The 17,243-nt window shown below is 42.4% G+C and overlaps 1 protein-coding gene across 6 annotated transcripts in view; it reads right to left on the reverse strand.

The window, feature by feature from the left end:
- TRIO (trio Rho guanine nucleotide exchange factor) overlaps positions 1-17,243 on the reverse strand; it is a 274,403-nt gene that overhangs the window by 161,718 nt on the left and 95,442 nt on the right. For all 6 annotated transcript variants that reach the window (XM_053397146.1, XM_053397145.1, XM_053397147.1 and 3 more), the window contains exons 7-8: positions 14,949-15,140; positions 5,916-6,047 (exon numbers count right to left, since the gene is read on the reverse strand). In XM_053397146.1, the coding sequence (XP_053253121.1) occupies positions 5,916-6,047; positions 14,949-15,140 (324 nt within the window). The remainder of the gene's footprint in view (positions 1-5,915; positions 6,048-14,948; positions 15,141-17,243) is intronic.

The following is a 17,243-nucleotide window of genomic DNA, read 5'->3' on the forward strand; positions in this document are numbered from 1 at the left end:
TGATATTAATGAGGATAGTTAAGGTATGCCAGGGTTCACTGGCACCTGTGCATTTGTCAAAGCCTTCTCTCTCTTGGTTCATCTACTCTTGAAGGAAGCTAAATGATCAAGGGCATACTCAGAGTGCCAGCTCAATTAAGCACCTTGGTAGCACCTTTTTGCCCCCAATTACACACAATGTGCTACCCATTCCTAAGTTCAAGCCCATAGCAGCTGATGTGTGTATTAAGGGGAGGGCTCTGCCCAAACTGCTTTTGCTGCAGACACACAGAGAGATGGGATTAAAAAGCCCTTTGCCTGGGCCTGGGCTTGCGTAGGTGTGAATGAGTGGGCAGAGCTTACATTTCTGGCCTTTCTGCCAATGCAGAGTTGAAAAACAGTGCCCTCAATACAGGTTAGCTGCTAACCAGCCCATATGGCAACAAGTCGACACCACCGTATTTCAGAAATATCCTGGGTTTTCGTTTGAAAACATTTTTAGAGACTTGACGCCTCCCACCTTTCACAAGACTCTCACTTTATTATTTTAAAGATGCTGTATGTGATATTTATCCAGCTAAAAAGCACAGCGTATCTGTTTTGCTTTTAAATATAAATCTAGCAGGCAGGAGATGTGGTGCACAATTAGTACAGATTTTATTTCGCCCCTTCATCTCTGCATTAAAAGGAACTGCAATAAAATAATGGCGGCTTCGGAGGTGAAAACTTTCCCTTCTAAGTGACTTTGCCTTAACGGTAAACTGATCAGCAGTCGCTTGGATCTCTTAAGTGTTCTTCATCTGTCTTGTACACAGATGCCACCATTTTGCATTCGGCACTGAAGTTCCAAGGATAGCACAGATGTTGGGTCCACTACTATAATTGGTTCATGGCTCTTGCCTCTGCTCTCTAAGACCACCCTCTCTATCTTGTGATTGGGGAAAACTGGATTGCCATACCTTGTGTGACTCAGTGCATCTGGAAAATCCCCTTTCCCTATGAGCGGCCACATTCAAATTCACCTATCGCCTCAGATAATCCTTCCCCCTCAGGAATCTAAGTCTTGAATTATTTGTCCCCAAGAGACCACATTGTTCAGTCCTCATGAGTGAAGATTGTTCCAACCCCAATCATCCTTGTAAACCTGAAGAAGTATCTCCAACCCTGTCGTTCAGTCCGGACACTGAGATCCAGCTCTGAGGATTTTCTGGTTCCCTCACTGCAAGAAGCGAGATCACAGGAAATCAGGCAGAGGGCCTTCTTGGTAGTGGCGCCCGCCCTGTAGAACGCCCTCCCAGCAGATAAATACCGTATTTTTCACTCTATAAGACGCACCAGACCACAAGACGCACCTAGTTTTTGGAGGAGGAAAACAAGAGAATAAATATTCTGAATCTCAGAAGCCAGAACAGCAAGAGAAATCGCTGTGCAGTGAAAGTAGCAATCCCTCTTGCTGTTCTGGCTTCTGGGATAGCTGCGCAGCCTGCATTCGTTCCATAAGATGCACACACATTTCCCCTTACTTTTTAGGAGGGAAAAAGTGAGTCTTATAGAGCCAAAAGTACAACTTTAAAAAGGCATCTAAAGCCAGCCCTGCCCAGGGAAGTTTTTAATGTTTGACGTTTTATTACGTTTTTATATCTGTTAGAAGCTGCCCAGTGTGGCTGGGGCAACCCAGTCAGATGAGTCGGGTACAAATAATAAAATTATCATTCTTATTATCGCCCTTCCATTGCCTCTCCAATCCTGCTCCCTCGCCTCATCTCTCTTCGTCGTTTTCCCCCGCATTAGTCAGGAACCTTAAAGGGACACAAAGCTACATACTCTCCTTGAGGAAACTTTTATTCTTTTGTAACTGTATTGGGTAGGTTTCTCAAGAAACTTCATTACTTACTCGGGGCAACAACCCACTTGTCGGCCCACTGGGGACATAAGTTTTCCACACTCTTGCCCTAGAGCATCTTCTTGCTGTGAAAGCTTACTACAGAGAGCTGCTTCTTGGACGCCAACTGCTGGAAACCCCCACATGTAGCCGACGACACACAGCACGTTTATGTACTGAAATTATAGCAAAGCGGTGATTTCATCTCTGGCACTAGGGGTGAAGCAACAGCAACTGGTTCACCCAAAAGGCTGGGATTTTGAGGGCCAGGTCCAAGTAAGTAGTTCTGTCAGAAGGAGCCACTACAACGGTTCCCACTAAAGCAGTGGGGTTTTCTTCCCTCTTCTGCCACCCCAACTTGTTTTAGGGGGTCAGGAGGACCCCCAGAATATAACATAGGGCGGTGAGGTCAATAAGAAATGCTTGTATTGAAGGAACGTATGTTTATTCAGTGCAGGCTTCCTCAAACTCGGCCCTCCAGATGTTTTGAGGCTACAATTCCCATCACACCTGACCACTGGTCCTGCTAGCGAGGGATCATGGGAGTTGTAGGCCGAAAACATCTGGAGGGCCGAGGTTGAGGAAGCCTGATTTAGTGCAACACTGAATTCCTTCCTGCGTCTCCATCATTTGACTCCAGCAGAGAAAAAGTGGCCACGGGGCTCATTTAAGGTGTTGGCTGCCTCTTCTAGAGGGGGCGAAATGACTTCAGCTTGTATCAACACGCACTGTTAGAAGAAGTGTCCTTTTTCCTCTCTGCCAAGATAGCTCCGAGTCAAAGGTGCAGCGTTCATGTTTCAGCTACAGATGGCAACGACTGACTGAGCAAAACCAGGGATTATTTTTGGTGCGCCTTCAGATGCCAATTCTCTCCCTACTCTTCAAAGCCTCCAGGAGTTCTGAGATCGGGAGCAGATTGCAAACTCCCACCTAACTCCCTTCGCTGCATGCAGATAGTAATGTGAGAGGTCACATTTATAACTCACAAGGAGCAAGGAGCTAAGACAAAATTAAGAAGGCAGTAAATGGGCTGGGGTTGAGGAAGGCCAAGGCCCACCCTCCTTCAGGTTTAGGTGCATTTTTTGCTTTTGGAGAACAGGTGGCGTCATGATGGGCCGTTATCCCACAAGAATGTGAGATGTCACATTTGTATTTACACACAATCTGATTGACTCTTCATAAACACAAACTGCTTTTCTCCTGCTCTGAATCTCTTGGGTATAAGGGTGGTTGTTAAAGTAAAGGTAAAGGGACCCCTGACCATTAGGTCCAGTCGTGGCCGACTCTGGGGTTGCGGCGCTCATCTTGCTTTATTGGCCGAGGGAGCCGGCGTACAGCTTCCGGGTCATGTGGCCAGCATGGCTAAGTGAACCAGGTGAACCAGAGCAGCGCATGGAAATGCCATTTACCTTCCCGCCGGAGCGGTTCCTATTTATCTACTTGCACTTTGACGTGCTTTTGAGCTGCTAGGTTGGCAGGAGCAGGGACCGAGCAACAGGAGCTCACCCCATTGCGGGGATTCGAACCGCTGACCTTCTGATCGGTAAGTCCTAGGTTCTGTGGTTTAACCCACAGCGCCACCCGCAACACACAATATTTCTGGTTTTTCACAGGTCTGTTTGTTTACTATAACGGTTGGAGAATAGAAGCATAGAAAATACTTGTTTTAGTGTTCCTGCCCACACACTGAAGTTAATCGAAAGACAGGCAAGTTGGATACTGAAAGAAATTGACTGGAACATTTCAACCTGAAAGGATAGGCAAGTGAGGTTAGATCTATGCCTCCTCTGGCCAGTATACAGAACAAGGGCAATAATTTACTAAAACAAGTCTTCAAGATTATCACTGTTAAACTATATTGAGGGACACTAATAAGCTGACAGGTGTCTGAAGTTGGTAAAGAGGATCAGGGACACTTCACAACTACCCGATTCGTGAACAAAACTACCATTCTATTTGCCTCTTCTCAGGCTTCCACAGCAATTACTGTGAGGATTTAGGAAAAAGCAGTTGGGTGTGGAGGGAGGAGAAAAATGCAAAGAATGTTCTGTAGTCAAGAGCTAGAGAAGAAAAAGCACAGAATGGAAAGCTTTCCAAGTGTAAAGGTAGAGCACATTGTAAGGAGCGGGTGGGACTGAAGGCTGCCAGGAAGAGTGAAAAGGCTTACATTTCCCCAAAAGACCAATTGATTCTCCTACAGACCATCCTAAGTGTGAAGCTCAGCAGAAGAAGCTGTCCTCATATCTCCACCAATCTCAGAAGTTCAAGGAGGGGCAGCCCAGAAGAAGGCTTCTTTCAGGTATCCCCCAAATTGTGAAATTTACTGTCTACAGAGGTTCATTTAGCATCATTATTCTGCTTTCTTCGTATCTCTTTACCCTTGCCTTTGACAGCTGAAAAGTATTTGTGACCCACCTGGAAACCGGAAATTAACCTGATACCCATTGTGCATGGTTGCTTGGTTTTATTTTAAATAGTACTGTTTTTGTTGCTTCTGTCTGCCCCGGGACCTTATGGTGAAGAGTGGGTAACTTTATTATTATTATTATTATTATTATTATTATTATTATTGACAGTAATAACAACAGCAACATCCCCTAGCAAGGAAGGAAACCTGGGTAAAGACTGAGTGCACCCATCACCTCAACAAATGCGGTGAAATTCACAGGTGAGCTGTTTTATTGATCTAACAATATATCTAACAAATATAGCACCTCCTCCCCGCAAAGATAACGTGAAACAAAGCCAGCTTTTGTTGTGAGACCCAAACCGAATGATCAAATCAATGTTGCATCCATGAGGCAACAAGTCAAATTAATTAATGGCATTATGCTTGCACACAGCCCACAGAAAAACAGCATGAAATGTCCCTAGTAGTATTCAGCCCTTAGGGCCTTTCACACAGAAGCAAATCTGGCTTTGCTACAGATGCACTCTCAACAGGGAGCTGCAGCCAATCCCAGCTTCTTCCCAAATCAGCAAATTCGTATCGTACACGTTTGCATTATGCAGTTGAAACTGTACACTTAAAGCATCTTTGTGTACACTTAAAAAGCGTAAACATTTCCAAAAGAAAAACGGGGTTAATCTGTCGTAGCAAAAGCAGCAGAATACTCTCCAACGTAAGGTTACCAGACGACAGTCCCCAAATTTACAAATCAGTTCCCATACAAAATCCACTGAAGTTGAAAAGTGTCCTGGGATTCATTGAAAAAAATCTGGTAACCTTACTCCAACACGTTTGTATATATTATTAATATCATGAGTCTATTTGTATGCTGATAGAACCATGTTTGTGTTTGTGTTAAGTACGTATTCTGTAGATGACCTCCTTTGTAACATTTTATTTCGAAATCTTTAAGATAATATTTTAGTTTCCTGTTCGTTATGTTGCTTTGAACCTGTATGCTTCATATTTTACTTTCTTTAGTGAAGTTTAATTCTGGATCGTTTTATTGATGTTTTAATGTGCTGTAAACCGCTTTGAGATTTTTCTTAAAAATATAAAGTGGTATAGAAATGAATAATAACGATGATAATGATAATGATAGAACCATGCTCAATGCAGCACAGTGACATGTGGAATAAAAGTTAACAACATTTCAAGAAAATGAATCAACAGTTGTGAAACAGGAAACGGCGTTAACAAAAACCTACTCTTAATATCAACCCGGAAAAGGGCAGCGAGAGGGCAGAAGAAGGGCATAAGGGGGCAGGCTTATGCCCGCCCCACCAAAGCATGTGGGGGCCAGGAACAGAACCCCCATGCAAAATGGTCGCCACCTGCATATATAAGAGAAGTAAACAGCGGACATATTACTTCTCCTCTGCCCTGAGTACCTCTGTTTTCACGTGTGTGTGCCGTCGACTGAAGATAACACAACATGTATCTAATGAAGCAGTCGCCAATCCCCACAAGCTTATGCCTTTATAACTGTTATTCGTTTGGGTGCTGCTTTTCGGTGCTAAAAAGTCAAATGTGTGAAGCAGCCATTGCATTAGATTAAGTCCGACAAACAATCCACTTAAAAATAGGGGCAGTGGTGTTACCTACCTCAGAATATGCCAGAGTAATGTGCTCATATATTCCTTGGTGGTGATGGATGGAGTCTTCCAAGTCCTGAAGTTCTGAGGGGAGATCTACCTCTCCACAGGCCTTGCACCAGGAATCCACGTTACTCATGTACTGGAAGGAAAGAAAATCATAGTTATTTGCACCAGAACGTAAATTGAGAGATTGCATTAGGCTTCGTGCGTAACATGAGACAAACAAGGGTGAATCAAGGAGCAAACTAGCCCTCCTGAAGGCAAGCTTTTTATCCGCCTGCCTTTAAAACCCTGCGCTCTTCTATCCAGAAAACGCTCAAGTCTACGAGGAATAGCAGGAACGTCTTAGGAATCTCTTCGGCTAGCTACTGGCATGAATTCAGATTCGTTTCTGCCCTTGCTTAATCCAGATCAAAGAATAGGATGCCTTCAGAAAAAAGAAGGAAGAAGAATTACATATTTATTTTGCTATCCTCTGCAATGGAGAGACAGTTGTAAAAGAAAGGGGGGGGGAAACATAGCTTGAGTAAAATGAGAGCTCTTTTGTTAAGCTGTGGAGGGGCTTGAGAGAGGAAACAAACACATATGGAAGCACTAAAACAATCCGAAGCCAAACCTCAATTGACATGCGAAACAGGACAGTTCTAAATGCATCCAAAAATCTTTAAAGGGTTCAGCTGCAATTTCTGGCAGCAGAAAATCCTGTCGGATCAGGCAGCCCGATCATCCTCACTGTTAACACGCTCCCTAACATACAGAGTCGTGGTGTTAGCTTATAATTCGTAGCCTGTTTTCCTGTGGCAAAAGCCCTACAATTAAGCACACAGCAGAACGATGCATTAATAAGGCTAATTCAATTAGTCCCAGACTCCGCCTACATGTTCTATTTTTATTTCTCCTCAAGTTTACACAGAAAACACTGAAAGAAAAGTCTCTCCCTCTTAATTATTTGGGCACTCATGCCACAACGACCAGGCGCACGTGGGGGACCATAGACACATCATCCAATAGCAAGTTGGCAGCAAGCGATGCACCCTTTTTGTTCTGAAATTACGCAATGCAAACTTTTGCTTGTGAAACAGAAGCATGCTCAAACTGGCATTAGTACTGGGAGAACTTAAGGCAAGCACTACAACACAAACCGGGAATGAGAAAGAAGGCTGGATGCCATGGGTAGGCAGATCCGGATCCGGATCCGGCCCAATCGCCTTCTAAGTCTGGCCCGTGCACGGTCTGGGAATCAGCGTGTTTCTACCTGAGTAGAATGTGTGCTTTTATTTAAAATGCATCTCTGGGTTATTTGTGGGGCATAGGAATTCGTTCATTCCCCACCCCCCAAAAAAATATAGTCTGGCCCCCCCATAAGGTCTGAGGGACAGTGGAACGGCCCCCTGCTGAAAAAGTTTGCTGACCCCTGCTGTATGCAGACCATCATATGCACCCCTTCTAGGCCTAAGTGGCATGCATTCCTGTCACCCAAATTCCTTATGGTGTTATTTTAATCTTCTTGTTGTTGTTTAGTCATTTAGTCGTGTCCAACTCTTTGTGACCCCATGGACCAGAGCACGCCAGGCACTCCTGTCTTCCACTGCCTCCCGCAGTTTGGTCAAACTCATGCTGGTAGCTTCGAGAATACTGTCCAACCATCTTGTTCTCTGTCGTCCCCTTCTCCTTGTGCCCTCCATCTTTCCCAACATCAGGGTCTTTTCCAGGGAGTCTTCTCTTCTCATGAGGTGGCCAAAGTATTGGAGCCTCAGCTTCAGGATCTGTCCTTCCAGTGAGCACTCAGGGCTGATTTCCTTCAGAATGGAGAGGTTTGATCTTCTTGCAGTCCATGGGACTCTCAAGAGTCTCCTCCAGCACCATAATTCAAAAGCATCAATTCTTTGGCAATCAGCCTTCTTTATGGTCCAGCTCCCACTTCCATACATCACTACTGGGAAAACCATAGCTTTAACTATATGGACCTTTGTTGGCAAGGTGATGTCTCTGCTTTTTAAGATGCTGTCTAGGTTTAATCTCGTAGGATCTACTAAAAAGCAGCAGCAGTAGCCAGGGAATCATGGCCCAGAGCTGGGAAGCAAACCCAATCCTAAAACCCTCAACTATCTCCAGCAGAAGGAGGGGAAACTGACTGGCTTTACAGAGGAACCTGCCTCCTGGTAGACCGAACCCATCGCCAATATCTAAACTCACAATGTAGGTAAGAACTAAACCCCTTGAAGATGGCAGATGAAGAACCTGCCATTGGGTCCAGTCCAACACCATCTGCCCCAACAGGCAGCTGTCTTCGAGGTTTCTCTCTTTCCCAGTCTGGTCAGCTTTTCTGCTAAAGACCCCAGGAACTGACTTTTTGCATGCAAAGCGTGTATTCTAGGCTATGACCCTTCCCCAAATACTTAGCATTTATCACCATCCCCATACAGCAGCCCTGTGCAGGTTGTGATATCTGAAGTCAGGACCTCAGTTCTCTCTGCCAGAGATAGTGTACCTGCTCAGGGCTTTCCTTTAGGTGAGGAAAGATTTGAATCTAGGTCTTCTATGTCTTATTAGCCACTGCTCCACCACAAGCAAAATCAACCCAGTTCCATGTTTGGTTTTGGTACAAAGTCTCCCATCTGCACCACATTCATCCCTCTTTTGCTCCACTAATAGCAATATACTATTTTGGCAGGTTGCAGCTATTTTTTGCGCAGCTATTTTAAAAAGCTGCCCCTGCCAGAATTGACTTTTCTTTCTTTTTTTAATATACATTTTTATTAGTTTTTACATATATTTTCCAAACAGAACATATCATCTCGTCTCATGCAACATTTTGGCTATTTTCGCCTGAGACTTCCATCAACCACGTCTAATGATTTTCAAACGTCATCTCTTAATCTTACATTTGTTATCCTATTACTTCTAATAACCCATAGCTTAAAATCCAGTCTCATAAATCTTTTCTGCAATATTTCATATAGTTCTTATAGAACTATATGAAATATTGACTATTCTTCACAACTACTGAAGGTATAGAGATGGCTGCTCTCCTTTAATCTGATCCTCTTCGCTGTTTGATGGGATAAATCACTCCTACTAAACTAGCAAAAATGTATAGAATTGCTACAAACATGTGTTGGAAGCGTAAAGAGAAGGAAGGCACCTTCTATCATATGTGGTGGATGTGCAAGATAACTGAAGCATTCATGGGAAATGATTTACAATGAATTAAAAAAATGTTTAAATAACCTTTTGTTAAAATACCAGAAGCCTTTTTGTTAGGAATTTTAGGTGCAGAAATACCATAGGAGCAAAAAAGAGTATTTATGTATGCAACGACAGCTGCGAGGTTACTTTTGGCCTAGAGATGGAAGGAAGACAAAGTCCCTACCAGAGAAGAATGGCTGATAAAGATGATGGACTATGCTAAAACGGCAAAAATGACCGGGAAGATTAAAAATCAAGAAGGCAACAAATTTAATAAAGAATGGGGAAAATTTATAAGTTACCTTAAAGAACACCATAAACAATTAAAAACATTGGCAGGATTTTAACAACACTTGTAATGTAACAAGAACTATGGTAAAAATGAGAGTTAACTGATAAATGGAGAACATTATACAACACAGTTGAAAAAAGACTTACAATGGAACCCAGGGAGGGGCAGAGGTAAGTCCAAGGATTCAGGGAATCTTATTAGTGTATGATTATGATTTTCATTTGAATGTTAATCTTAACTGTAAAATGGAATTTAAAAAATAACATCTAGAGAGCTGAATACAAAACTTCAGCTGTAGCACTAGCAGTATGGCGTCGAATATAAAGAAAGTGGAAATCTGCCCAAAAACTCTCTCCGACCACAACGCAGTAAAGATGGTGATGAAGCAAACAACAACTGGTTCCTTCAGATGGAGAATGAATGACACCTTATTTAGAGACGAGGAGATCTGTAAAAAGGCCCAAAAAACTTTGAAAGATTATTTTGAAATTAATTTAAGGACTAAAGTAGAAAAAAGAATAGTATGGGACGCAAGTAAAGCCGTGATGAGAGGGTTCTTGATACAACAAAATACATTAAAGAAAAGAAAGCAAAATGAGAGGAAAGAGAAAATTTTGGAAAAGATAAAAGAAGGGGAAAGGAAATTAAGACTGAAGCCAAAATCGCAAGAGATTTTGAGAGAAATTAAACTGTACCAAACACAATATATGGAACTGATGAATCAAGAAATAGAATGGAAAATTAAACAAATGAGACAAAAGACTTTTGAATCTGCAGATAAATGTGGCAAGTTATTGGCTTGGCAAATAAAGAAGAGACAAAAACTCAACACGGTAACAAACCTAGAAGTGGAGGAAAAGAATAGATGTAACCCAGTGGAAATTAGGAACTGTTTTCAGAACTACTTTAGACAACTGTATACACAAGGGCCGCAGAAAGAAACAGATATACAACAATTCCTCGAGAAAAATGGGCTGAAAAAGATTTCGCAGGAAAGTAAGATGATTTTGAACCAGGAGATATCAGCACAGGAAATAGAAGATGCCATTCAAAACATGACGCTGGGCAAATCACCTGGACCGGATGGATTGACTTCCAAATATTATAAAGTTTTGAAGGAAGGACTTATACAACCTTTGAAGGAAGTCTGCAACGAAATCATTGAGGGGAGAAGGGCACCAGATACGTGGAGGGAGGCCTACATCACACTTATACCAAAGACAGAGACTGAAAAGACCCAACTTAAGAACTACCGACCCATCTCGTTGTTAAATGTGGATTACAAAATTTTTGCTGATGTTTTAGCAAAGAGATTGAAAAGAGTTTTGATGGAGGAGATTCATGGGGACCAAGCGGGCTTTCTCCCGAAAAGGCATTTGTCGGATAATGTAAGGAATATAATTGACATTTTGGAGAAGCTGGAAGTGAATATAAATACTAAGGCTGTTTTGATATTTGTGGATGCCGAGAAAGCCTTTGACAATATATCTTGGAGTTTCATGTTGAAGAACCTTCGGGGGATGGGGGTAGGCCAAGGGTTTGAAAACGGTATAAGTGCAATATACTCTGAACAGAAAGCAAAATTAATTGTAAATAATGTGGTAACAGAAGAGTTCAAGATTGAAAAAGGGACACGTCAGGGGTGCCCTATCTCCCCATTACTTTTTATATCGGTCCTGGAGGTTTTGCTTAATATGATTAGGAAGGACCAGTTGGTCAAAGGGGTTCAGGTCGGAGCTAAACAATACAAATTGAGAGCATTTGCAGATGACCTAGTACTTACTTTACAAGAGCCAGAAGCTAGTACGAAAAGAGTTTTGGAAATAATTCAAGAGTTTGGTCAAATGGCAGGATTTAAATTGAATAAGTTAAAAACTAAGGTATTGGAGAAAAATTTAACACAGATTGAAAAAGAAAGGTTTCAGAATGAGACGGGGTTGACTGTGGTTAAAAAAGTGAAATATCTGGGTGTGAACATGACAGCTAAGAATGTGAATTTATTTAAAGACAATTATGAAAAAACTTGGACAGAAGTGAAAAAAGATCTGGAGATTTGGTCAAACTTGAAGCTTTCCTTGTTAGGCCGAATTGCAGTTATAAAAATGAATGTATTGCCAAGAATGTTGTTTTTGTTTCAAGCACTACAAATAAAGGATAAAATGGACTGTTTCAAGAAGTGGCAGAAAGATATATCTAAATTTGTCTGGCGGGGCAAGAAGCCCAGAATAAAATTTAAGATATTAACGGACTCAAAGGAAAGAGGGGGGTTTGCCCTGCCAGACTTTAAATTGTACTATGAAGCGGCAGCTTTCTGCTGGCTAAAAGATTGGCTGCTTCTTGAAAACACAGACATTTTGGATTTGGAAGGTTTTAACAATATTTTTGGGTGGCATGCATATCTGTGGTATGACAAGGTTAAAGCGCACAAAAGTTTTAAAAACCATATTGTCAGAAAAGCACTATTAAATGTCTGGGTCAGATATAAAGATTTGCTGGAAAATAAAACTCCTAGGTGGTTGTCGCCAATGGAAGCTAAGGCAGTTAAAAAGTTAAATATGGAGTCGAAATGGCCAAGATATTGGGAAATTTTGGAAAGGGAAGGGGACAAACTGAGATTGCAGAGTTTCGAGAAACTAAAAGGGAAGGTGAGAGATTGGTTGCATTATCACCAAATAAATGAAGTATTTAAATTGGACAGTAAAATTGGTTTCCAGGTGGAAAAATCAAAATTGGAGACTGAATTGTTAGAATCCAGTACTAAGAATTTGTCAAAAATGTATAATCTTCTGCTGAAATGGAATACACAAGATGAAACGGTTAAATCAGCTATGATTAAATGGGCTCAGGACATTGGTCATAATATTTTGTTTGCTGATTGGGAAAAGTTGTGGACCACCGGGATGAAATTTACGGCATGTAATGCCCTAAGAGAGAATATTATGAAAATGATCTATAGGTGGTACATAACCCCAGTCAAGCTTGCAAAGATTTACCATTTGCCTGACAATAAATGTTGGAAATGTAAGGAAAAGGAAGGTACATTCTTTCACCTCTGGTGGACGTGCCCGAAGATTAAGGCATTCTGGGAAATGATCTATAATGAACTGAAAAAGGTATTTAAATATACTTTCCCCAAGAAACCAGAGGCCTTTCTCTTGGGTATTGTCGGCCAGGGGGTGTCAAAGATAGACATAACTTTCTTTATGTACGCCACAACAGCAGCTAGAATACTCATTGCGAAGTACTGGAAGACGCAAGATTTACCCACACTGGAAGAATGGCAGATGAAGGTGATGGACTACATGGGTTTGGCAGAAATGACGAGCAGAATCCGAAACCAGGGAAAAGAAGCGGCGGAAGAAGAATGGAAAAAGTTTAAGGACTATTTAAAGAAATATTACAAAATCAATGACAGCTAGAATGATGTTGGACTAAAGTAAATGGTTACTATCAGTAATGGTTAAGACAAGGAGAATAAAGATGATTAGCTTAAATTTACAGTAAAATAAGGGAAGATTTGCTGAACAATTGATTAGAATTTGGAATACAGAAACGGGAGGCATGAGGAAGTCGAAGAAGAAAGGTTTAAGAAATTAGGACATGAAATGGTACTTGTTTTTTGTTTTGTTTTTTGTCTATTGTTTGTTTATGTATGTTTTGTATGTATGAATATAAAAATTGCTTAATAAAAATATTATAAAAAAACAAAAAAACCAAACTTCAGCTGTAGCAAGTCAAAGAGAGCTGCTCCGTATATTTCACTCTTCCGTTTAGCTCAATAAAAGGACAATTAAGTAACACCACTAACTGTAACAGAAACAAAACTGACGGGCAACTCAAAGCCGAGTTTGCAAGTGAGCAGCTCATTCCCTTAAGGAAGACACGCTCTACTTATAGAGACAGCCCTCCAGGGGATAAGAGGAACATTTATGCCTGCTTCTCACTAAATCAGGTTTTTAATTCACTTGTGGCTACGCATAACTTAGAACTGTTACTTTAAATAGCCGAGAACGCCTGCAGCTAGAGACCCTAGTCAAACGCTTGCCTCAGGTTAAACTTTTAATTTTAATCTTGCATCCCAGCGTCCTCAGCTTTCTAGTTATCCTCTACAATCCTCGTAAAACGTTTTATGGATAATGTAGACGGTGGAACTATCATGATGCCATTCAAGACGTTGGAACTTTATTGGCACAAACAACTGCTTTTGCTTATGCTTTTTTACTCACCAGCAGGTGAGTTCCAAAACCACGTCGTACGTTTGTCTCTTAACAAGGCATCACATTTTTTTTAAAAAAAGCTTATTTGTAGCTTGTAAAGGTAAAGAGACTCCTGACCATCAGGTCCAGTCGTGGATGACTCTGGGGTTGCGGCGCTCATCTCGCTTTATTGGCCGAGGGAGCCGGCGTACAGCTTCCGGGTCATGTGGCCAGCATGACTAAGTCACTTCTGGTGAACCAGAGCAGTGCATGAAAACGCCGTTTACCTTCCCGCCGGAGCGGTACCTACTTATCTACTTGCACTTTGACGTACTTTCAAACTGCTAGGTTGGCAGGAGCAGGGACCGAGCAATGGGAGCTCACCCCGTTATGGGGATTCAAACCGCTGACCTTCTGATCAGCAAGTCCTAGGCTCTATGGTTTAACCCACAGCTTGTAGTGACCACCAATTCCCAAAGCAGATACAGGCAGGCTTGCCATGAAATCCCTCTACTTGCCCATGCTTTGAGTACGATGGGCAGACCTATGCAGCTTATGTGTGTTTTGCTGGAGGGAAGAAGAAAAACCAAAATCAAGACGAGGATTTCCTTGTTCCTTCTAGCAAAATATAGGAGGTGTTACGGCTACAGTGAGGGTGTGTTGAGGAGCAATGGCCCTCGTCCCTTGTCCAAAGCAAGGATCTCAAGCCAAAGGGACTTGGAGCAGGTTTGAGGATCAACAGAAACCAGGAACTTGCCGGAGCAATGGAGAAATTTCTGGAACAACAATGGGATACCAGCTTCGCCCAAGGCATGATGGATAACAGCAACAACCGGGGGAAAGAAAGACGTAACATCTTACAAGGACAAAACACAACGGACAAGATAATTGCCACACAGAGGAAGAACAAGGATATAGTCTGAGCTCCTCACTTGTAGTTTTAAAAATCATTTAATGTGTTAACACGAATAGAAGTTATGAATACTGCAGTTGTTGTGTAAGGGATTATTATTATGACTGGAATGTAATGGAAATTTTGGAACACAGAAATAAAGCAAATAATCAAGCCATCAGTTCTAGCTCATGGGGGAGGGCACCTTATCTAAATCATATAATTTGGTATTTGAATTATTGGTATTAACAATTGCATTATCAGTTGGCATTGTTATAATGAGGCTATTATTGGGATGTAATTGAAAACTAATAAAAATTATTATAAAAGAAACCAGGAACTTGCCCTGTCCCAAAGCCCCTTTAAGAGGCAAACATACAAACAGGGGCTCATGAGAGGCAAAACCCATTTCAAGATCAAATGGGACCGTACATGTTCAGCCTGCTGTCGCCGCCGTGCAGAATTACTGACCTGCTCCGATTTCTGGTGGAAAATGGCCGACATGTCCAGTAAGGTACTTCGCTCATCCAGCGCTGCAGCAAACGCTTTCCATTCCTGCTCCAACTGGCTAGCGATCTGCTTGATTTGCTGCGAGGCATAGTGACCGGATTCCACCAAACGGTTGGCTACAGACATGATGCGGTTTATGTTTACATACACATTCTGGAAAGAGAGGAAACAAAACACATTAGACAAGAACAAAAACACATTATACAGTGGTTCCGCTCCTTTCTCCTGGGCCGTGTCCAGAAAGTGGTGTTGGGGGATGAGTGTTCAGATGCCTGGGCTCTCACTTGTGGGGCGCCTCAGGGTTCAGTCCTCTCCCCCATGCTTTTTAATATCTCTATGAAGCCGCTGGGAGAGATAATCAGGGGGTTTGGACTGGGTGTCCATCAGTATGCAGATGATACCAGCTCTACCTCTCTTTTAAATCAGAACCAGTGAAGGCGGTGAAGGTCCTGTGTGAGTGCCTGGAGGCAGTTGGAGGATGGATGGCGGCTAACAGGGGGCGGGCGGGTGTGGGGGACTCCCTGGTCCTGAATGGGGTAACGGTGCCCCTGAAGGACCAGGTGCGCAGCCTGGGAGTCATTTTGGACTCACAGCTGTCCATGGAGGTGCAGGTCAATTCTGTGTCCAGGGCGGCTGTCTACCAGCTCCATCTGGTACGCAGGCTGAGACCCTACCTGCCTGCGGACTGTCTTGCCAGAGTGGTACATGCTCTAGTTATCTCCCGCTTGGACTACTACTACTCAGCCAGATGGGCGGGGTATAAATAATAAATTATTATTATTATAAGGATGCCAAGCATGCTGCAGACCTCTCTGAGAAAGTAAGAGTCTATCATGTTGCAAACCAGCTTTTCGCTCGTATCCTTATACTGTGATAACCAGGGCCGTGCGCATTTTGTGTAAGTTCAGAATTCAGTATCCTGAATTTGACATCCCTGCAAAGTCTGAACATCCATTATTTTTTAAAAAAAATAATACAAGCAAGTAGGCTGGAAGGATGCTAAATTGGTGGTGCAATATTTGGAGCTTACACAGGCAATATTAAATCTAAACTTTCATTAAACACAAAGTAATTAGTACAGAGGAAAACATGGCTTACTACTGCTCCCTAGCTACCCATCCAACAACAAAGGTTGTCACCTTGGCACAAAATTTGGCGCCCCCTCCCCATGCCGCCATCCCAAAGCCGGATAAATGAGATAAAATGCTTTGGGAAGGTGTCACAAGGCTTTGGCAGGGTCCTAGAGCCCTCCCATCTCCTTCCCCAAGTTGGGCAAGCACTAACTAGGCTTTGGGAAGGAGGGAGGACTCTGGGATACTGTCCGAGCCACCATACTTCCTTCCCAAAGCCCGGCGAGGCGTAAGGGCTATGGGGAGTGGGGACATCAAATGGGCAGCAACCCTTCATGAGAATTATTCTTCAGAGAACACCATGGACTAAGATTCCAGGCCAGCCTTCCACAAACTGGTGCTTTCTTTTTTTTTCCAAGTAAATTTTTATTGTTTTCCTTACATATTCTTTTCCAACAAACCATATTAATGCCATACATTCACTTTGACTCTGCCGAGTCGCGACTCCCCTCCCTCCTTGCAATTGATATATTTAACCCCCTTCTATCGCGCACATCATTCTCACAATAGTACTATTATACATTGAAGGTATTATGTCAATCCTGCTAGTGTCTTGACCTCTTTACAATTCTCCTTTAAATATTCAATAAATCTACTCCAATTATTTTGGTATCTTTGGTCTTCCTGGTCCCGGATCCTCCCTGACAATTTGGCAAGTTCTGCGTATTCTGTCAACTTCACCTTCCACTCCTGAATGGTTGGTATGTCTTCTGTTTTCTATCTTTGGGCCAGGAGGGTTCTTGTGGCAGCCGTAGCATACATGAACAAATTTTGGTCTCCCATTTTGATTTCCATTCCTATTAAACCTAATAGACACACTTCCGGTCTTCTGGGGAAAGTATACCTAAATATTTTTTTGAGTTCATTATAAATTGATTCCCAATTTTTTGTAACCTTGTCACAGATCCACCACATATGAAAATAATCCCCATCTACTTTTTTACATTTCCAACATTTTCTTTCTCTTTTTCTATACATTTTAGCTAACTTTACTGGCGTCAAAACACTTAGAAAGCACCAGTTCAGGTAGCTAAAAGTTAGCAAACTGGTGCTTTCTAGGTGATTTGGAGAACAACTCCTATCAGCTCCAGCCAGCAAGGGCACTAGGTTGGGGAAGGTTTTTTTC

The sequence above is a fragment of the Podarcis raffonei genome, chromosome 7 (genome assembly GCF_027172205.1).
Source record: "Podarcis raffonei isolate rPodRaf1 chromosome 7, rPodRaf1.pri, whole genome shotgun sequence".
NCBI lineage: Eukaryota > Metazoa > Chordata > Lepidosauria > Squamata > Lacertidae > Podarcis > Podarcis raffonei.